Raw genomic sequence first — 23,094 nt, 5'->3', positions numbered from 1 at the left:
ATGAAAGAAGTCTCTCATGTAAGTCGTTCACAGGAAAATGACTCAGGTAGTACAGGAGTGGAAGCAGGGCTGGCATAGGCATGGCCTAGAATATTGTGCACGTTGACTGAACTATCAAATACTGTTTTTGGTGGTAAGTGTAGTATTTTGGGTAGGCTAATTTCATGTAAAAATATTTGTCTATGTAACATTATTTGCAGATGTGGAATATTTCAGGTTGTGCATAATGTTTTTCCTACAGCAGTTACATTACTAACTTAGAACAGCGACGCAATGTGAACCAGGTAAAACACAGAATTTTTCTTAATTGGAATACTGTGGTTACGCTGCATAGGTACCTTTTTAATTATGTGATACACAAATAAGAACTTAATAGCTTGATGACAAAATACTGGTCACTTCAATGAATGGCACAACATATGAAAATGTTCTCCCTTCAAACAACATACCAACAATACCTATGTAAATTAAACTTGCAGTCAATAATTTATTATTTATAAAACGGTTTGTTTGGAAGTTGCATGCCACATGCTTCACTATATGATGGCGGTTGATCTTCACCTGCAAGGAATGAAAAAGAAATTATTGTAAGTGTACAGTAATTAATAATGACACAATGCTACTGAATAATCAGTATAGCATGAATGATAAAATTAGTGTATATGCAGACGACATTGGTCTGAAAACTGAAAAACCAAACAGTAGTAATTTTTCTGGAGTACATTCTACATACACTATTGTTTACAATATTTATTCATACTGATCATGACGTAGACAAAGAATAGTACAAAAGATTGGCAACTATAATTTACTGCTGACGCAATAATTGAAAAGTATCTAGGCAGTAATTATGCAGACAATGGTTGTTTAGGGCAGTATGATATCTAATTTAACTTTAGACCACTAATATTTCATTTCTGCACAGTAAGACAACAAAATGAAAAAAAAGATAGCTATTGTATAAATTATGTCACAAGCACCACAGTTTTGGGAGGGGGTGGGAGGCCACGCAAAATGGTGTAAGACGCCATGTCTAAAATGGAGAGCAACCTGTTCAGTGGCACATCAGTCTAAATTTGCACAGTCAATTCGAATTTATTTGTTGACATAACACATTTTATAAACCTTCCTATTATTGTGAATAGCTTAGAATGGTCTCCATCTAGATACCATTAAAGACTAAGCTTTGAAAATTACATTATTAACTTTTCAACAAAATGAGAGAATTATTCAAACATCAGGGAGCAATGATCCTGAGTGCAGAGAATCTAAGACTGATTTCAACATGTGAGGTGTTTCTGATACTTTATATACAACTCAATAATCTAAGAAAATTTTACCAGAAAAATGCATAAATAAATAAAGATAAAAAAGAAGAAGAAGTAGTAGTAGTAGAAGTTTGGCTGCCACAACTAGACTGCCAGTCTAACTTCATGTACTTATCAAGAACAGTTTGAGGTACACAGCAGCCAACAAGTTGGCTTCAATGAGCATAGGTTGTAGTACTCCAGTGCCAACCATTCCTCCTCCCACAGTTGCATAATTCTCTGACTCAACAGCAAGATAACCTGTAGCAGAAAGTCGCATGGTGATTAATGCAGGATTCATTAGTTTCTGTCTACTTGCCACTCCTTTCCTCAAATTCTCACAAGCTCTTGCTACCTAGTAGAATCAGAGATGTTTCCTTTGCTGCAGAAGCAAGTGAAATGTGTCCTGCATCTTGTGGGTCATTTTGTCTGTTGGGCACTAATGGAATTAAAGCAGAAAAGATTTTTTTCTGTACACTTCAAGAGTCTAAAACACTGTGAAATTGACTTTAAAAAATAATTTAAAGTACAGATTTTCTTTATTTAATAAGTCTAAAATAATTCCGCATCTATTATGAGGCAATCTCTCATATGAATACTGAAAGTCATCATTGTTCACCGGCAATTGCAGAGTTATTCTATTGGTGGAATTGCAATGATGTAGTATGACAGTATCTTTAGCATGGACAGTATTTTATAGCCATGCTGTATTATGAGGCATCACCACCTCAAACAATGAGGTGGTTTTCCTGCATCAGAAACAGGCTGTGAGTAAGACTGGTTCCAAAAGTAAAGGCAGCCAGACTAATTCCGTCAAACAGCACCAAACTCCTAATACTTTTAAATAAGATAGTGTGGTATACCAATTAACCACGCACACAGAAACAAGACTGCACAAATGTTATGTAAAACTAGAGCAGACAAGCTTGGACAAACACACTTAATATTTGAAGCTCATAGGGACTATAATTTCTGGTTGTTAAACGTGGACATCACATAAGCTTAATTAAAATCAAATGCGAGACACACAAACTTCAATATTTTTTTTTCTTTAAGTTAGAACACTGAACTTCATCCTCAGTTTGAAAATGTGAACAATAGAACACAAACATATTTTTTGTTTCAGTACTTGAAAGCTTTCTTTTCCATCCTCTCTTCAAGCTTCTTAGCTGTCAGTTGCAACTGACAGATTACTATTGTTATGCTGGTAGAAGAAAAGAAGACAAAGACATTGTCTGCAAATAACCAAAGAGGCTTCTTATTGTAGATGTTATATGATTTATGGTGATAGCAAAAAAAATCAAAAAAAGCAATGAAGGATCTCTTGTTAAAAGTGGTCAGACAATGTCACAGGGACAATATTTTAAATAATATGTGGAGGGGGCTGTATAAACTTGTAAAGACTTCCTCAGAAGCTTCATCCATGGAAATGTCTGAGATAATATGTCCTCAAATAGTATCACATGGGTTCTTACTGTGATACTTTATAAGACAGCCAGTTGTATAGCTACTGACAGGAGTGTCAGGTTATAAACTATTTTAATGAGCATGCAGCTGTGTAGTTCTTGGCCTTCAAACATGAAGTTTCTGGTTTTGTTTTCAATAGATGCAACTTTTTTCATTAAAAATTGTCATACAATATTTGTTAATCATTTAAGTTTCCTAATAAATATAGAATTTAGAAAGTTGTGTCTATCAAGAATCGAACTAATAACCTCACAAATTACAAGAGGAATGCTTAGCACACACATATGAGTGACACTATTTTAATGATGCTTAAAATGATCAAGAGTCAACAGCGCTCACATTTTCAATGTCTATTTACTTGAGTGTTTTAGAGAAATGCACCATATGTCTGGGCACTGACCTTCAAATCCTGTAAGTATGGGAATTTTACAGAGAAAATCCAGCATAGAATAACGAAAATATTAGACAATGGTAGATTTCTACTCACCTCTGTTGATCCCACTTCAGTGACCAGACAGTGGTCATGTGTATGTGAGTAGTGCTTGCCTCAATGTCTGTGTTTTGTACTTTAGAAGAAGGCCTTTTGGCCAAAAGCTTAAATGTATAGCATCTCTTTGTCGTGTCTGTCTGTGACTCAATATGTCATCTGTACTGTGAGCAGCAATCTATCCTTTTCATATATTGTCAAAATAAAGAAAGCCAGTCTGTAAGCTCCTACCCTTTTGTGAGGATGGCTCATTATTAAATATTAGGTCTTTAAAAAATAAAATTGATGATCCTAGTAGTAACTATATAAGGCATTGTAATATAAATGGTTTAAGTGCTGAATACTCATGTGACAGAAGCTCTAAGTTAGATGAGCTACAAGTTTTTTTTATCTGAATTTCTAAATGTTAAAGTAATTTGTTTAAATGAACACTGGCTTAGTAGTGATACCATAAAGATCTTAAATAAAATTGAAAATTTTAAGGTAGCTACCAGCTTTTGTACAATAAATACGTCACGAGGAGGTTCATCCATACTCATTCATTCTGATTTAGATTACCATGTAAGATGTGACTTCAATTGTTTTAATGAAGAGTGTATTTATTTCCTATGTAAATTTCAGAGTTTGTTAGAATATCTCAGTAAGAAAAGAGGAAAAAAATTGTAGTTGCTGCTGATTTCAACATCAATGTGTTGAATGAAACATGTGAGGTATCAAAATTTACAGACTTAATAAAAAAATATGGCTTTGAATTAAATTTTTCTGAATCTACAAGAGAAAATGCTCAGTCAGCTACATGCATTGACAATATTTTAACGGATTATGTATTTGAAGATGGATGTATATTTTGTCTAGATCTAGGAATTTCTGATCATTCAAAATTGTTCATTGAGCTACCCAGAGCAGGTAGAGAAGTCCTATGTAAAAAAAGTTTATGTAAAAAGGATCTTCAACCAAGAAACTTTGACTCTATTCCATGATAAGCTGAAGGAGACAGAATGGCACTTTGATAAAAATATTTCATGCACAGCAAATTTTGAAGCATTTCTAAGGGATTTTCTAAGTGTTTTCAGTGAAAAAAAAACTTATTTTATTAAAATGACAAAAAATGGATCACTAAAAGGTATAAAAGTCTCCAGTGCTAAGAAAGGAACTATGACAGAATTAAAAAATTGAATTTATTGAATATGTTAAACGATACAAAAGTACATTTAAGAAAGTTGTCAAGGCAGCAAAGCAAATGACAAATAATAAATTAATCTTAAAACATGAGAATAAATCAAAAGCAGTGTGGTCAGTTGTAAAACACGAATTAGGTATCAAAGCCTCTAGACATGGAATTAGTACAATTAAGCTTGAAGTTGAGATCATTGTAAATCCGGCTCAAATTTCAGAATGCTTCAATGAGTTCTTCATTAATGTAGTGAAACCAGAGGTTAATGTTGCAGATTATGAGAACAATTATGTCCCTTTGGACAAAATAATAATTCTGAATGCCTCACAAAATTCTAAACAGTTTCAACAATAGATGTAGAATAATTATATTAAAACTAAAAAACAAAAACTCTGCAGGTTGGGATGGAATACCAGCAAAAGTCCTTAAATTTATGTGTCAAATAATAGGATACTCACTATCTAAAATAATAAACCAATCCTTTGAACAAAGAAGCTTCCCAGAGGTGCTGAAGTATGCAGAAGTAAAACCGTTGCTAAAAAAAGGGTCAAGAGAGGATATGGGGAATTATCGTCCCATCTCCCTCCTTCCAGTCCTATCAAAAATCTCTGAAAATGCTGCTGCTATGCAGAATCAAAATTTTATGGAGAAATATGATATTATTATGGAAAACCAATTTGGTTTCCAGCATGGCAAAAGTACTATTGATGCAATTAACAAGTTTATCGACAAGATCAGCACATCATTAGACATCATAATAAAGTTGCAGGAATCTTTTGTGATCTCACAAAAGCCTTTGACTCTGTAAATCACGCACTGCTCATCTATAAGCTTGACAAGTATGGGATCAAGGGTAATGTTCTAAATTGGCTTACTTCATACTTATCAAATAGGAAACAAAGAGTGATTGTCTCATCAAATGCAGCAAATTACTATTCAAAATGGAAAACAGTAGTCCAAGGTGTCCCTCAAGGCTCGATTCTAGGACCTATTTTGTTTTTGTTCTATGTTAACGATTTACCGAAAAATATAAGTGCTCCATCGATTTTATTTGCAGATGACACATCTGTATTGATTGAAAACCAGGAGCCAGAAAACACCCCTCTCTACATAATAAACACAATGAACAAACTAGAAACATGGCTCCAACTGAATGGATTAAGACTGAACATCCCTAAAACCCACATGGTCCAATTCAGAACAAAACAGTCAAAGCCCCAAGAAATTAAAATAACTCTAAAAATCAGGATACAGAAGAAGTGGATTCTGTGAAGTTTTTAGGGTTAAATCTAGATAAAAATTTAAATTGGAATAAACATGTTGACTACCTGTTAAACAAATTATGTAGCTTTGCATTTTCTATGCAAATATCAGCTGGTGCAACAGACATGAATACAAGGAAAATTGCATACCACAGCTACTTTCAATCAGTTGTAAGGTATGGTGTTATTTTTGGGGAAATTCAAGCAATACCACTATTTGAAAAACAATAGTTATAAACAGTTCCCTCCTCATACATCTATAATAATATCATCTTTCTACAGAGCAATTTAGAGTTATTCGAGAAAAACTGTTACAAACACACGTATAACACGAGAAACAATTTTATGCTTCCCACTCATCACTTAAACCTATATGCATAGTCTCCTCAGTATATGGGAATGAAAATTCATAACAAGCTAAAAGGAAAGAATGTTCTGATTATGAACCTAGACACACTGAAAACAAAGCTATATGATATACTCGTCAAATGCTGCTACTACACTGTTGAGGAGTTCATGAAGGATGAACTGAACAAAATGGCTCTGAGCACTATGGGACTTACTTTTGAGGCCATCAGTCCCCTAGAATTTAGAACTACTTAAACCTAACTACCTAAGGACATTACACACATCCATGCCCGGGGCAGGATTCAAACCTGCGACCGTAGTGGTCGCGCGGTTCCAGACTGTAGCGCCTAGAACTGCTCGGCCACTCCGGCCGGCGATGAGCAAGATAAATTTACATATAGTCTTGTGTGTAAATGTAGCTGTCCTTCACAAAAGGGAGGAAAGAAAAATAAAAGTATATATTAATGTTAAAATTCTTTGTACCAACTAGGCCGAAGTTGTGTTATCCATTTTTTGGTGTGTCTCCTGTAACTAATCGTATGATTAGAAATTGTATGTTATGAGACGAATAAAACACTATTCACTATTAGTGAGACATGCTATCAGTTAGTCATCTGCTGGTGAGACCAGTACTATGGCAGTTATTTGGACAAGCATGGTCCTCCTAATGTTTCACAAAAGAGATTAAAATGTCTTCCTTCTATATGCGAGGCAATTACACTGCCACCCAAAAGTGAAAATGGTTACGATGGTTTCTTTATTTCTCCATGTAAGGTATCTCAACTTGCTATCATGGATGCAACAGTGATAAAATCCAACTTACACTTGGAGTTGGAATGGCTGTAAACTTTATTATTTGTAGAACAAAAATCTCTACATCCACTTTCAGTGACTACTCTGTGGTCTCCAAAAAACTGCAGCCCAGTTGGCACTGGTTGCACCATGTTTAGTATCAAAAATTAGTTCTGATGATGCTGCTATCTTTTCCACCTAACCAAAGCCAAGGAAATCTTCATTTTAATGCATTTATGATATTTATAATTCAAACATTTATGCAAATGTTTTTTTCTTTTGATGATACTGTGTTGTCACAAATCACATCTTTTACATTTGTGGAGAACCTTGGGAGTACTAGACAACACAGCCTTTTAGCCGACTGTGGATAAGTGGGAGCAGATGGTACCCACTTTGTAAAGACATTCTATGATCTTTAACATATATGTGAAATGAATGAAATCATTATTCTTTGTAAACAACTTTTTTAATGCAATATGAAGAAAATCTTCATACTCGTTTGCCTGTCAAAAGACGAGTGCAGATTTTGTATTGATACTGGTCCAGTGATAACTGAAATGATGTGTAAAGAGAAGGTGAAATGCTAATTTATCATAGTAAGGAGTGGAAACTGTTTAAATTAATACCAAATGTTAAATTTTTTTCCAAATGAAAGATGTCTATTCATTCCAAGACGTATCTTTCTTCACTATCAAGCAAAGAAAAGAAGCAAAAAATCAAGTACAAATGGAAGTATAAATTATTTCTGAAGCGAATAATCATATGTTGCAATTTCCTGCAGTGCGTAGCAGTGACTTTACTATGTATATGGTCACTTAATCTCCAGAAAACAGTAAAGTCAACCAAAGTGAACACAACAAATTTTTAAAGCAATGTCTGTGCTGAAGTGGAGCTCCCATTACGTAATACAGTAGCAACTGGGCTCTTCCTAGCTGCCAAAAACTCTCTGGGTGGGTCCCATGCAACTGTACTCCCAGTGGAATAGTTTGCAGTATTTAGAAACTATTGCTGTGATCTTTTTTTCTTCTTAACAATACAATGACATTTATCCTGGCCAATGGATAGGCTGTAAGGTTTTGTTTAACTAGATTGGTCCTGAACCTACGTCGAGCAGCCAGCTGTCACTGATTGTGGACTGGTACTTGCCACTCCACCTAGTGCTCGAGCACAGTCACTTGCATGTCCAACATCAGTCTGCATCGATAAGCACTCATTTTATCCATTTATTTGTTTCTCTGTCTGTTGTTCCATTTGTGATAAACTCACAAGGATATAGAGGGTGTCAATTTTTTTTATTGTTTTTTACATTTATATTACAATTTATGTGATTTCTCTAAACAAAGCAATACATAGATAGTAATGTTGCAAAAAGTACGTCAAGTGCAAGTAGGTCTGACACTCTGACGATTCCGTATGAACTTGATTATGTATATAGATAGATCCAAGGAATTGAGAATCTTGATGGTTTCTGCCTGTTATCAGTATTGATACTGGCAAGATATTGGTATTGGGAATTCCAAGACATTTGAGAATGTTTTAATTTTAGATTTTAGGTTTAAATTTTTGTGTAATTTCGTATTTGCTATTGTAGTTCTTGAGAAAATGGGGTTTTAACAGATGGAAAGGTGGGTAACAAATATAAATTTTTTTTTTCATGCAATGTAAGAACAAATTAAGTTTTCAGATTTTTCTCTTTATTTTTACTCTGAAACCTTCCTGCTTGCCAAATTTCATGATTCTCAGTCAAACAGAAGTAACCAATATGTACTGATGAGTGAGTTTGCAAGAATAAAATGACATAAATGACCATATCTTTTGATAAAAGTTTTTACACTGCCAAGGGACAGTAGACCCTAGTATGTGCTATAAATTTCCATTTGATATGTCTTCCCATTCCTGAGAAAAATGGCAACATAGCAATCCTATAGGGGTCCTATTTTTACCAACTGAGGTACGGAATCCTAAAAATACAAAAGTAATAAAAGATCATGTTTACAAAGTTAGACCTGCAAGTTAAAAATAATAAAAAAGTAAGTAGATTATCATTCAATCTTGCATTACATAACATCACACATACACAGGGTGTACATAAAGTCTTGGAACACTTTCAACTATTTATTGCACAAGAACTAAACATTGCACAGATGTCATACATATTGCATTTTGAAGAGAAACTCCAAATTTTTTTTTTTATACAAACATTTGATACGCGAACCATTAGTGACCCAGCAGATGTCAATAAGGTAATTAAATTCTTGCCATACCCATCCTAGTATGGCATCATTGACTGTGGCAGTCACTTCCCGTATTCTCTCCTGGAGCTCTGCTACATCAAATGGAAGAGGTGGTACATACACCAGATCTTTAATGTGTCCCCACAGAAAAGTCACACTGAATGAGATCGGGGAGGCCATTTCATGAAACAGCTGTCCCCTTCTGCAGCACGGCCGATCCATCGATGCAGCAGCTCCGTGTTCAGTTACCCACGAACTTCACAATGAAAATGGGGTGGAGCCCCATCCTGCTGAAAGATGAATGGAGAGTCGGGTTGCATTTGAAGCATCAGCCATTGCTGCAACATGTCCAAGTAGGAATATCCAGCGACTACTGATGCGAAGAAGAATGGCCCGTACAGTTTCCCACGTGACAAGGCACAAAAAACATTTATCTTTGGGGAATCACACTCACATTCAATGCATTCGTGTGGATGCTTTGTACCCCAGATTTGACAATTATGCCTGTCCACTTTCCCATTAGTGTGAAAAGTGTCTTCGTCACAAAAAGTTAAGCGATAAACAATGCCCTCCCCATCCTCATTCAATTGTTGCAGCTGCAAACAAAACTCAAAACGCTTGTCTTTGTTGTCATCATTGAACTTCTGCACTAGCTCCAATTTGAATGGTTTCATAGACAGCTTCTGTCGCAGGACTTTCCACTGTCATTGGAGCCATTTTGAGTTCATGGGATGCATGACACACCTGTTTCTTTGGACTCCTTACAGTATAAATGTGTCTCGTATGCACTCCACATTCACTTCGCTCACACTGGGACGTCTGCTTCTCTTTGCTGGGCACAAGCAACCCGTCGTAATGAATTTGTTGGGCCAATGGTAGATGGCCTTCCTTGTTGGTGGCTTCTTACTGTACTTGGTTCTAAACATCCATTGAACAGCTTTAGCACACTTGTTTTTGTCAAACTCCAACACATAGAAAGCTTGCTCTGCACCTGAGCTCGCCATGTTTGGACTAGGCTTGACTATCGCCAAATTACCAAACTAGGCTGTGGCAGTATACATGAAAAAACTTTCAGGGTTTCTCTTCAAAATGACATATATGTGATATCTGTACAATGTTCGGTTCTTGTGCAATAAGTAATTGAAAGTGTTCCCAAACTTTATGAACACCTTGTCTTTAAATGACCTTGCCAGAAGAAACTGCCTCAGAGGATCCCTAAAAATGGACTTGTTATAAAACTTACATTTAATACCCGAAGGAAGAGCATTATAAACTTTTGTGCCATAGTACTACACTCCATTCTGCATAATCATAAGATTTTTGCAATCATTTCCTCCTACTACTGTATTCATGATATTCACTGTTACTTTTACATAACTCAGAATTTTTATTGATGAAACACATAAGATAAAATACAAATTGAGAAGCAGGAATTAGAATGTTTAATTTCTGATAATGATTTGGACAAGTACATCTACTGTCTACATCACTCATTATTCTTACAACACATTTTTGGGCCAAGAATATTTTATTTACTAATGACTGGTTTCCCCAAATATAAGTCGACATGTTATTAGAGCATGGAAGTATGCGTAGTGCACCACGTATTAGTGTTCAAATTCCCAATCTAAGAGATAATATGTATGGCAAAAATTGATAAGCTGAATCTCTGGTGAAGCTTGTTAAACGATGAGACCAGTTTACTCTGGAATGAATCATAACACCCAGGAACTTCGTTGTTTCAACTCTATTGTCTGTGTGGCACACTTAACAGTTCTCTCTTCCTCAGTTTTTGCTTTAACAAGAGTCCATGACACTAAACCATTTTACTAAATTGATGAAAATATTGTTAATATTAGATTGGCATATAAGTTCGTAGGGGTTTTGTTTTGTATATTGGTATTTCAGTTGTTAAGGATTTATTTACCGATCGTTATTTTTTATTTGTAGTTCAATGCTGCAATTTGAATTTACATTTTGTCATTTTGAGATACTGAATGGAGCTGTGGGTGCTAGAAAATGGAGCCACGTGGAGAAGTCAGAACATATCCAACGTTCTTCTGTTTGAGTTCAATAGAGGGATGACAGTAGTGGAGGCAGCCAGAAGTATTTGCACTGTGTATGGGGATAATGCCATTGGATAGAACACAGCAGGCAAATTGTTTTCTTATTTTAAGAAGAATTGTTTTGACATTGTTGACTCTCCACATTCAGGAAGACCGTCGAGGTTTGAAGAAGACTGTTTATACGCATTAACAATGATTCACATCAGTGTATTCAAGAACTGGCAAATGTGATGAATGCAGTGGGAAAGTTTCAAACACTTGGTGTATAGGTTCTGCATCCAGTAAGTCAAAATCAAGAAAACCAGCAGGTGGTCATTGTTCTTCGACTGTCTGCAAGATGAATCTCTGCTTGCTCGTCATCAACTGGTTCATGATCAGTATCAACCATACCTACCCTGTATTGTTACTGATGACAAGAAATTGTGTCATTATGCTTACCTAAAGAAAAGAACAGAATGGTTGAGTCCAAACAAAGCAGCAACTCCCTGTACAGAGACCTGCTCGCATCCACAAAAGATAATGTTAAGGATCTGATGGGGCACCAATGGTGGTGTGTGCTACGAATTGCTTCCCTGAGGTGTAACGATCACTGCTGACATTTATTGTCAACAACTGAGACATCTTGCAGACACAATCCAAGAACAATGACCAGGTAGACTGTGTGAAATGATGCTGCTCCACAATACTGCCAATCCACATTGTGGTAGACTGATGAAAAATACTATACAGGAAGTGGTTTGGGAAGTCATTCCACATCCCCCTTATTCACTTGGTTTTGTGCTCTAAGATTTTCACCTTTTCCACTCAATCAAACAGTCTTTAAGGAACTTTCTTTCAGGATGAAAATGCACTCCGAATGTGGCTCAATGAGTTTTTTTCCTCAAAACCATGGGATTTTTACAGTCACAGAATCAGAAAGTTACCCATTGTTGTAAATAGCAAAGGGAAATATATTATTAATGACTAGTCTCTGTTAAGTGGTATGCTGTGTTTATTAAATGTATGTAAAATTGCCACAAACATATGCACCAACTCAACAGTTACTTGAAGACTTTCACATTTATGACCATTAATCATAACATTGGTGTCTTCTGCAAAAATGGTAAAATTGCTCTGTAATCTAGTATATTATGGTGAGACATTCACAAATATGGAACAGTAAAAGACCAAGAATGGATTGCTGTAGCAGTCCATTTGATGCCCTCCCACTCTGATGTAGCTAGACCATCACTAAAAAACCATCTATAAAGTTTAATATTACTTTCCGCTTCCAATCTTTTGGGTATGACTGTAGCTGCCTATTTGATACACCACTTATTCTAAAAGATTACTTTTCTGTAATAATACTTAATGGTTTGAAGTGTCAAATGTTTTTGATAAATCACATAATAATCCTCTTGTTGCCATTTTGTTATTTATAGATTGTAGAACCTGCCAGGCACAGTTTCTTGGTTAAGGATGCATTGAATGTGGTTAAGATCATCGCTTATAGAACCACAGCACTGTTTCAACAAATTGTTAGAAATATTATCTACTCCAGTGTAATTTTTATTCTTCAGAGTGGTGATTGTTGTTTCGATTTCAGATACAGTGACAAGGCTAACATAAATTTTACTGATATTTCTGGAAATAGTAATTTGCATAAGAGTTAAGACTTGATTAACTGAACCCTTGCAGCCTATTTGGCCTGGCACTGACAAGAAGTGTTTGTTGAAAATATTGGCCATGTTTCCAGGATTGCATACAAGATTTCCTTCATGTTTGATATTGAATACTTATAAAGTTGTTTTGTTCTTCCCCAGCGACCATCTAATCAAGTCTTCATCTTATTATTAGAGTTATCAATTTATTGTTCATACTATAATGGTTTTGATTTTTATCAACTATTCAAGGTCTTACAGTGCATTTTATAATGACAAATTTTTGTTGTACCCTTAGACAGTCTAACCCCAACAAATTTTGCTCTTTTTTGCATGAATGTGTAACTCTCTTTGTGATCCAGGGTTCATTCAGGGATGCAGAAGTATCGTTTCTAACAAACTTTTTGGAATAATCCCTTGAGGGATGAAAATGCATTTATAAATATATTAAATTTAGCTTTAACCTCATCCATCCTGTATTCCATGCTCCACTTTATATTTACCATTTTTACTCGAAACTAAGCCGCACTTTCTTTCCGATTTTTGCTATCCATAAAACCGCCTGCAGCTTAGAATAGAGTGCAAAGTAAGCAGATGTTCTAAAAAATGTTGGTAAGTGCCGCCACAACTAACTTCTGCCGTCGAACATATGTGACACAGGCATGCTTTGCAGGCACAAAGATAAATACTGACGCCAAAACCTCTGCGTCAGTAAAAACAAAAGCTATAAGACGAGCTTTTTTCTCCGCCCCAAGTTTCGAATACTGCATTTCCATACAGTATCTAACGAAGTAAATAGAAATTCCGTATTCTACATCTTCGAGTGTACCAGCCTTTCAAATATTCGTAGCAACAAAAATTTCTTTACACAAAAATACCAACAAAGCACAACACTTAGGTTTGTTGCACGAGTTGATACGCTGGGGCTCATAAAGATTTCACTTAGCGGCACCTATTGCTTCATGGAATTTTGTGAAGAACTTCCATTATAGTGCTAAATTTAAGAGGGGAGTTATTTCTTTTGCGAAACAAAGTTCTAATCGTGCTGCACGTTTGTGATACAGGATTGATGAGAGCAACGTCAGGCGATGTTGACTGCAGGGAGACAAATTATTTGAATGTTCAAGTAGCAGGAAAGCATTTCCTGGGCCAAAGTGTGGCTGATATTATGCACTAGATGTGATGTTAAATGAATTTGTCAAGGAACAGCGTGAGAAATTCCTGCCTGTGGATGCCGAAATTTTAAAAATTAAGGCACATGAAAGTGCTAGAGAGCAAAAAATCTAAAATTTTAAGGCTAGACGCAGCTAGATTGATCTGTTTAAGAAGCGCTGGGGTTTTTCACTTTGGAGGCGAACTTCAGTTGCACAGAAGCTGCCGAAAAATTATGAAGAAAAACTTGTGGAATTTTAGGGAGTTTCATAATTATGTGGTGCACAGAACAGCAATACCTTCTTGGTCAGATAGGAATGCTGACCAAACTCCCTTATATTTTGACATGCCGTCAAATTATACGGTTGACGACAAAGGAAAGAAAGATGTAGGTGTTCTTACTTCAGGGGGTGAAAAACAGCAGATGTCCGTCATGCTTGCTTGCACTGCACATGGACATAATTTACCACCATTCATAGTTTTCAAGTAAATGACTTTACCGAAATCGGACGTGTTTCTAAAAACCGTAATTGTACGAGCAAACGAAACTGGTTGGTTTTCGGATGACATGGTGCTGAAATGGATTGGGCATGTGTGGAATCGTCGTCCTGGCGCAATGCTTGGTTTACGCTGTCTGTTGGTATTAGATGCGTGTGCAGGCCATACAACACCTGCAGTAAAGCAAAAATTAGAGGAAAGCAAAACGGACTTGGCAGCAATTCCAGACGGGATGACTTCAATTCTGCAATCACTTGACGACTGTTTGAATAATTGAATAATTTAAGGGCCAGCTAAAATGCATGTACACAAACCGGCTTTCGAAAAGCAACAGACAACTGACACAAGCAGGACGTGTAAAACGTGCAAATTTGTCGCAAGTGTGTCAATGGATTTATGATCCATGGAAGTGTGTTCCAAATCAGACTGTGCAACAAGCATTTAAAAAATGTTCGATATCCAATGCACTAGATAGTGCGGGGGACGATGCTCTGTATGAAGAAATGAACAACAAAGAATCGAGTGATACTGATTCACAACCATGACTGATATTTTAAACATTTCGTATAAGATGTATTCCAAACCTACTAAAATTTTGTTTTAAATTTCAGCGTTTCATTTCTAAGTTATTTTCATTCTTATTTTATAAGGATAGAAACGCGTGGAGAGCTGCATCAAACCAGTCTATGGACTGAAGGCAACAACACACTCTGCATTTGAATTCATCATCAAAAACCTACTACGAAAATCCTACTGGCAAGACTGTGTGGGATGTATGTCAATATGACCAACTGTACGTTCTGAATTTTACCTGTTGCTAATAGAAACTTTTATGAATCGTGAATCACATTCTGTATCTGTGCACCATAAGAATAATACGAATGTAAACCTTATACCATGTATTCTTTCATGTTTGCTACTATTGCATTTAAATCCTGTCTGCCTAATAAACTATGAAATTAGAGTGAGACAACAGCAAATGCGGAAGAATATACATTTCATGTCATGTTTATATTCGTATTATTCTTATGCTGAATAGTGATACCATCAGAAATGAAGCATGGCAACTGACTAGATTTCTAAATCTACGATGACTAATTTCTGTGCAGAATGTAATGTACTAAAGAGGCGTCTGCAAAGATTTTCAAACAGTAAAAATTTTCACTAAACTCCTGTTCAGAAAATCTTCTATCATACGCACTCTATTATTTGGTTCTTGTTGATCATTATCAAAGAAAGCAGCAGTGTAGGTAACCACAAATAGCAGTCTCTTGCCACTGTTTCGCTAATGAGACAATTCCTCTCTTTTTTTTATTTTGAGTGGCAGTAGCGCGCACAAAAGCAAGCCATGCCACGAGCGGCGACAGGTCATAAACACTCATTATCAGAATGCGACAAACAATGCATGACACAGTACAATAATGAGTTTTCAGCCTAGAGTGATGTAAACACCTATAACAATGAGAACGGCACTTATTAGATCAAAGCAAAATAAGCAATTGGTTCAAACCAGACGAAGCATGTGAAAAGGGAAGTGTACCCTCATAAATACAGATGAAGGGCCTGACGCATAGCAATGGCTACCTGGTAAAGCTTAACTGCTAAGCTTACGACTCAAACAAACTACTGTACCTGTATCTTCATCCATTCGACCTAAATTGTATCTCATGTTACAATGGACCAACTTTGCTTCAATTTGGATGTGCTGTCTAAAACTTTCCTCTCCCCTTGAATTTTGAGTCTCAGATTTCAGGTGTGGCTTAGATTCGGGAATTTTTTTTTCCCCTTGATTTCTAGTCTCATTTTTCAGGTGCGGCTTAGATTCGAGTAAATACGGTAAAGATTTTCAGTAAGTCTCTGGTCATTAACCTTCTAGTTTTCCAGGTGAGGGTTGCTTTCGTGACAGTTGTTCTGTCATGCCACGTGAGGAGCTGTCCATCATGGTCAGGTAAGCCATTCAGGGCAGGGGTGACAGAAGCAGTGGCACTTACTTATATCCATAAATATATTTTCTATCAAACTCTCTCAGATGTGACTTTGGTTGGAAAGTCAACTACTGATGTAAGATTATATGAATTGATTAGGTGTTCAGCTTTCAAAGAGTACAGTAAAATGTACATGGGTTCAGTAAAGTTACATAAAGTTGATTATTATTATTATTATTCTCGCATCATAAACATACATAAAACACTGTTTATACAACAGTTCACAGATCAGCACAGTTAATGTAATCTTTCACCAAAATTTGGCCACTTCCAGTGCATTTTCCATTGCCTGGTGAAGGTCATTTTCTGTGCGGGTGGCTGGACACAGTCGACACTGAAGCACTTGTTGAACAGTCTGTTCTTCTCCACAGTCACATTGAGTTTCGTTTTCTTCCATGTATCCCTATTTTGCCAGGTTAACTCATGACCTGCCCACTTCTGACCTAAGCATATTCAAGGACTCTCATCATGACCAGAGGGGAATGATTTTGGAAATCTTTTCCAACCAGGACAGCAGGATGCCTCAGCACTCCATAGTTGCAGCCTGGCTTTTTTATCAGTGGTTGTGAGTTTCTCTGATGTTGTGAGGAAACTTTTCCTTGACCTTAGTCATTGTGGATATTACTTTATTACTATACTTTATTACTAGATCTGTGTCTTTTACCAGCCATGACTGGACAGACTGCGTCAAGGTTAATTACATATATACATTTTAAAAAATATTCACAAAATTAAGACATTTATACTTAATAGAAACAATATTTGTTTGTCCATTCACTTTGGTCACTATTAAAGAATTTACCAATGAAGTACAATGGGCGTTCTTTCAGGTCCTGTGCTACTCTCCTCCTGAATGTTCCTAGCGGCAGGGATTGCACTTCTTGAGGCAGTGAGTTGAACATCTTTAGGGCAACCACTGGAAAGCTATCTTGCGTTCCCGTCAGTAGACACCTGGGTATTTCGATGCTCCTCTTGTTACGGGTATTGTGATTATGTATATCTTGCGTCATGCTGAAGACTCCTTGGTTTTCTTTTACACTGATGAGACTTAAAAACACATATTGGCTGAAGACTGTCATAATTACTAATTGCTTGAATATAGGCCTGCAGTGCTCCTATCTTTTGCTTGATATGATTATTCTGAGAGCTTTTTTCTGTAGAATTAGCACATCATTACAACCTGCAGAATATACTGTTATGAGATATTGGTCACTCAATATACCTTTTAACCTCCTCAGAAGGTATATTACATGGGAGAGCTTGGAGAACACGTACACTGTGTGTTCATTCATTGTTAGTTTCCTGTCTATCATGAAGCCCAACAGTTTGACAGTCTCCATATTATCATGGCATCCAATGTTGTTAAGGATGCATATCAGATGTTGTGTTTTTTCTTCATTCATTTTCATTTTATTTTTGATGAACCATTCTTTAATGTTTTGGAAGAGTACAACTGTTTCTTCGAATGATTCTGCAGCAGTTCTTCCTTTGGCAAAAAGGGTGGTGTCATCAGCAAACTGTAACATATTGTTGTTATAACCCATATCATTGACATAATTAAGGAACAGGAGAGGCCCTATGAGGGACCCTTGGGGTACTCCATGTTCCAGCTTTTGTTCTTGTGATGTTGCTCCATGAATTGATACCACTTGTCTTCGGTTTTCCAGTTAAGACTGAAAAGTTGCTAGAACAACACCTCCGACACCATAACACTTCAATTTATTGTGCAGTATCTTGTGGGAAATGCAGTCAAATGCCTTGCTAAGATCACAGAGTGTCAGTGCCACACTTTCTCTGTCTTCGAATCCTTGCCTTATTTTTCTGGTTAAGTCCAGTGCTGCCGTAAACGTTGACTTTCCCTTGCGAAAACCATGCTGTGTGTCCTAAAAGAGCTTATTTACTTCAAAATAATTCTGTAACTGGAGTTTCATAACAGGCTCAGGGTTGATGCCCATGCATGTGATGTGTTTTTTCCTGTTCCAGTTTCATTCTTTCCCAGTTTGTTATTATTTCTCTTCAAACAGGAGGTGGTGCTATTCCTGAAAGGTGGTAGAGCCTTTTGACTGGAGTTGACTTCAAGCAGCCTTTTATAATTCTGAATGTGCCTTTTAGGCTAAGCATTATCTCAATCATCATAAAGTTGATGACCTGCATAATTAAGAGCAGCCACTGTAAGCTTGTGTTACATTCCTCAAAGTCTTTATAGTTTACTGGTATGAGTTGTTATGTGTACGAAGTTTATTATCATGTTTATTATCAACTTGGATAGTGATAGTAAAAATGCTTAACCCTGAAAATCTACTTCAATGATGTGTAAAGTTATTTGAAGTTTGGTAAAGAGTAATCACCAACTGGACAGTAAAAGATACATGGTGGTTGGTATTTCCCATAGCATTGTTAGGAATGGTTAGAGGAGCAGTGTGACAAACTCAGTGAGAGCCTCACTCTAAATCTTCATCTGGGAATAAGTATTGGGAGCATACAGTTAAGCTATGATCCACTTTCATTGACAAAGTGACTGCACGTAATGTGGTAATGAGCAAAGGAGATATGGGTTGAGAATGCTTTGGTTAACAAAACAAGCCACTTCTTTAGCACTTTAGGTCATCCTTTTAGTGGAGTTTGTAACTCTCTAGCATAAGACATCAGAAACTAAAATATGTTTATTTGTCCAAGAATCATTTTAGTATGTTGTTTGTACATGTGATATAGGACAGATAATTTACAATACAATAGTCATCTTGACTACATTGCTGACATAATCAAAATGCATAATAATGTAGGTTGGTGTACTACATTGCTTCTACATGTGATAATAGCAGTTATTAAGTGAGCTAACATTATAAGCACAATGTAAACTATATTATGAATTGACAATTAGTAAAATTAGGTAAATGAGTTTTACTTAATACAATGTTCCATAAATTCAGACAAAGAACAGAAGCAGTGGTCAAGCAGGAACAGTTTTAACTTTAAGTGCATTTAATGTTGGTATGCATTTTAGGTAAGAAGGTATGGCCTAGTTTCATATGTGTGTGTATACCATAGTTGTGCCCAAAGAGATATTCCTTTTTTTAAGATGCTCCCTTTTGTGAAAATTTGTATTTTATATACATACAAGCAAGGCAGTTTTAAAAAGAGGTCTACAGGAATGTTTGACTTTAGCTTTTTTATCACCCTGATAATCTTTTTCTGCATTTTAAATGTTTTTGTAGAATTTGTATAATTTCCCCAAAAAATTATTCCATACATAAGTAGCGACTGTATACTACAAGGGTACATTGTCAGCATTGACGAGCAGCTTCTATTCTGAGTGAGGATCCCAACAGCATATGCTAGTGAATTCAGTCTGTTATTTAAATTGTTTAGATGCACCTCCCACTTCAGATCTGCCTGTAGATGAATGCCTAGAAATTCTGTATAACGGACCTCACACATTTTTTTCCTTTGAGAGCGAAAACAGGGTTTGCAGGATGAAGTTAACTGCCACAGTTTTTTTCAGAATTTATGATGAGCTTATTGGGCCTGAGCCAGTGCATTAAGGTATGCATAACTGATATTGCAGCCTCCTGCAGACATTCCTTATTCTATGAATTAATTAAAATATTAGTATCATCTGCAAAGAATACAGTGGTTCCATCATGTATATTTTACTAGCCAAGTCATTTATATACAGCAGGAATAGGACAGGTCCCAGAACTGACCCTTGTGGGACTCCATACTTTATTTTTCTCTTCGTCACTGTAAAAACTAGAAATTTTTTGTGTTTCACTATCTTTGTGTTTTATTTCTGTAATCTGCTGATGATTACTGAGGTATGACTGGCCTCTAATTCCATAATTACTTAATTTATGCAAGAGAATGCCATGATCAATGACATCGAAGGCTTTACTTATGTCTAGAAATATCCCAGATACAGGTTGCTTATCAACCACTACTTTTAATACAAAGGCAAAATTTGCTGTCTCGGTTGACTTTCCATGTTGGGAGTCACTTATCGGCCCCTCTTTATTTAAGAAAACCATTAATCTTCTAAAGAACATTTTTTCCATTATTTTGCTGAAGCCTGACAATACTGAAGCTGGCCTATAATTAGCTTTATCGCTTTTTGCACCCTTCTTATGCAAAGCAGTTTTCAGATTATTTTGAGGCGCACCACTCTCAAAAGATGAATTTACTAGGTCTGTTCATTAACGACTGCCTTGTTGCTGCATTTGATGACTTGCAATTTAACGTAATAAGTGTGTTGTTGCGACTTCCTTTGAGCTTATTTTTTTGTTATTTATTGGTCCATACCTATGTTTTTTCATTGGTGGTACTCTACTTTGAGACTGGCACTTTTTATCTGTTTGTCCATTTGCATATGCTTTTTCCCTGTACTGGTACTTGGTTTTTCAGTTTTCGCCATGTGTATGAAAGAAGCAAGCCTATTACAGATGTGAATCTTTCCTTGTTTGTTCAGATGTGAACTATGAGTTGTATATTCATTTCTTTTTACATATGCCTGTGGCAGTGTTGATTTTTTCTAACATAATGAGATTAACAGATCTGAGTTTTTCATTTAGACCTTGTGTGTCATGTCTAAGTGGTATTGGATGAATTATTACATTCGTTTTGCACGTGAGTTGAAGTATATATTCCAAAGAATCTATCATGTTGTTCTGAAATTCTTCCAGAGGTTTTTCAGTGTCATTTGTGTCACCAATAATAATCAATGTATCATTAAAGGAGAAGTTATCAGTCAATTTGTCCATGTGTTTCACAATTTCCTTAATTGGCACATCAGATTATATAATACTTCGTACACTGAATTTTTTACCTAATTTGCCTTGTAGTATACTCCCATAGTTTCTGCCATAACTGTTACTTAAAATAAGCACTTTTTCTCCTTTTGTAGAAGTTGTTTGCGGCCTAACAGATCGTGTGTTTTCTCATGAAAATGATAAGGATTTTTCATTGCACCTTGTTCATGTGTCCTGAATCAAATAAATGTGGGTCTCGCCTATGCTGGAAGATTCAGATACGCCAACAAATTACTTGCGGATGTTCTGAACAGGTTCACAGTAAATTTTCTATCAGTGAATCTCTGCAAAACCATTTACATTCATTTCCATTCTTATAACAAAAGACCAAGGTGATAAAGATTGTGCATGAGAGCCAGAAGGTACAGTGTTCAAAATTCTTACACATCCTTATAGTTAGCATGATTAAACTGAACACCATATCCACAAAACCCTGAAAAGGCTTAGCTCTGCAACATTTGGCACCTGGATAATCTCCATAATCAGAGACATCTGTGTCTCAAAACTATGCCTACTTCCATTCACTTGTGTGTTACAGAATATGCTGCTGGGGTGATTTGCCACTGTCAAAAATAGCGTTTGCAAGTCAGAAAAAGGTTGTCCAAATTTTGTGTAGTGTCTCCAAGATCCTCATGCTGTATCATTTTAAGCAAAAAGGCACCCACTCTCACAACATCTCTTTTCAATCACAACAATCATGACTGACTATCCTTCTCAGTGTGAAATGAATGAATCATACCATCATCATAACAAAGGAAGGAAATGTGACCTACACTGTGACCAAAAAAACTTGTCACTAGTGCAAAGATGTAAAATACACAAGCACAAAAACTTTCAATGCACTTCCAAGTTATAATAAGTGTCTAGGAGTTAATAATGTACTATTTAAAAGTAAAGTAAATAATTTGTGTTCCGTAAATCAAGATGAACATTTTTTTACTATATAAATTACTGTTTGGATAACATTTCCAAAACTGTAATTTAACCTCTATTTGTGAGTATAATTAGAACTTACCATTGTGTTTTTCATTATTATTTTCTAATTTGTATTCCCAATCTTTGTGATTCTTAATTATACAAATGTAATAAAGAATTAAATGTTTTGACTCGTTCCATGTCCACGTGTTACCATGCAAAAATTGATCTATGGAATATTTGTCATAATAAATAAATATAAATATAATAAAAGGAAACATTCCACGTGGGAAAAATTATATATAAAAACAAAGATGAGGTGACTTACCGAACGAAAGCGCTGGCAGGTCGATAGACACACAAACAAACACAAACATACACACAAAATTCAAGCTTTCGCAACAAACTGTTGCCTCATCAGGAAAGAGGGAAGGAGAGGGGAAGACGAAAGGAAGTGGGTTTTAAGGGAGAGGGTAAGGAGTCATTCCAATCCCAGGAGCGGAAAGACTTACCTTAGGGGGAAAAAAGGACAGGTATACACTCGCACACACGCACATATCCATCCACACATACAGACACAAGCAGACATATTTAAAGACAAAGAGTTTGGGCAGAGATGTCAGTCGAGGCAGAAGTGTAGAGGCAAAGAAGTTGTTGAAAGACAGGTGAGGTATGAGTGGCGGCAACTTGAAATTAGCGGAGATTGAGGCCTGGCGGATGACGAGAAGAGAGGATATACTGAAGGGCAAGTTCCCATCTCCGGAGTTCGGATAGGTTGATGTTAGTGGGAAGTATCGAGATAACCCGGACGGTGTAACACTGTGCATCCTGGAACTACCCTCCCGACCTGGTACAGAAGCAAATAACCAGAGCCACTTCCTCGTCCCCTCAAACCCAGAATCCGCCACAGAAGAACCACAAAAGTGCCCCACTTGTGACAGGATACTTTCCGGGACTAGACC

At 36.3% G+C, this 23,094-nt stretch overlaps 1 protein-coding gene across 1 annotated transcript in view; it reads right to left on the bottom strand.

Annotated features, from left to right (window-relative positions):
- Nucleotides 1-325: 325 nt before the first annotated feature.
- LOC124615998 overlaps nt 326-23,094 on the bottom strand; it is a 101,165-nt gene continuing 78,396 nt past the window's right edge. The window contains exon 5 of the mRNA XM_047144209.1: nt 326-561. Within this exon, the coding sequence (XP_047000165.1) occupies nt 491-561 (71 nt within the window). The 3' untranslated portion in view covers nt 326-490. The remainder of the gene's footprint in view (nt 562-23,094) is intronic.

Source organism: Schistocerca americana, chromosome 5 (genome assembly GCF_021461395.2).
Source record: "Schistocerca americana isolate TAMUIC-IGC-003095 chromosome 5, iqSchAmer2.1, whole genome shotgun sequence".
Classification (NCBI taxonomy): domain Eukaryota; kingdom Metazoa; phylum Arthropoda; class Insecta; order Orthoptera; family Acrididae; genus Schistocerca; species Schistocerca americana.
This window is presented reverse-complemented; position numbering and strand designations above follow the sequence as displayed.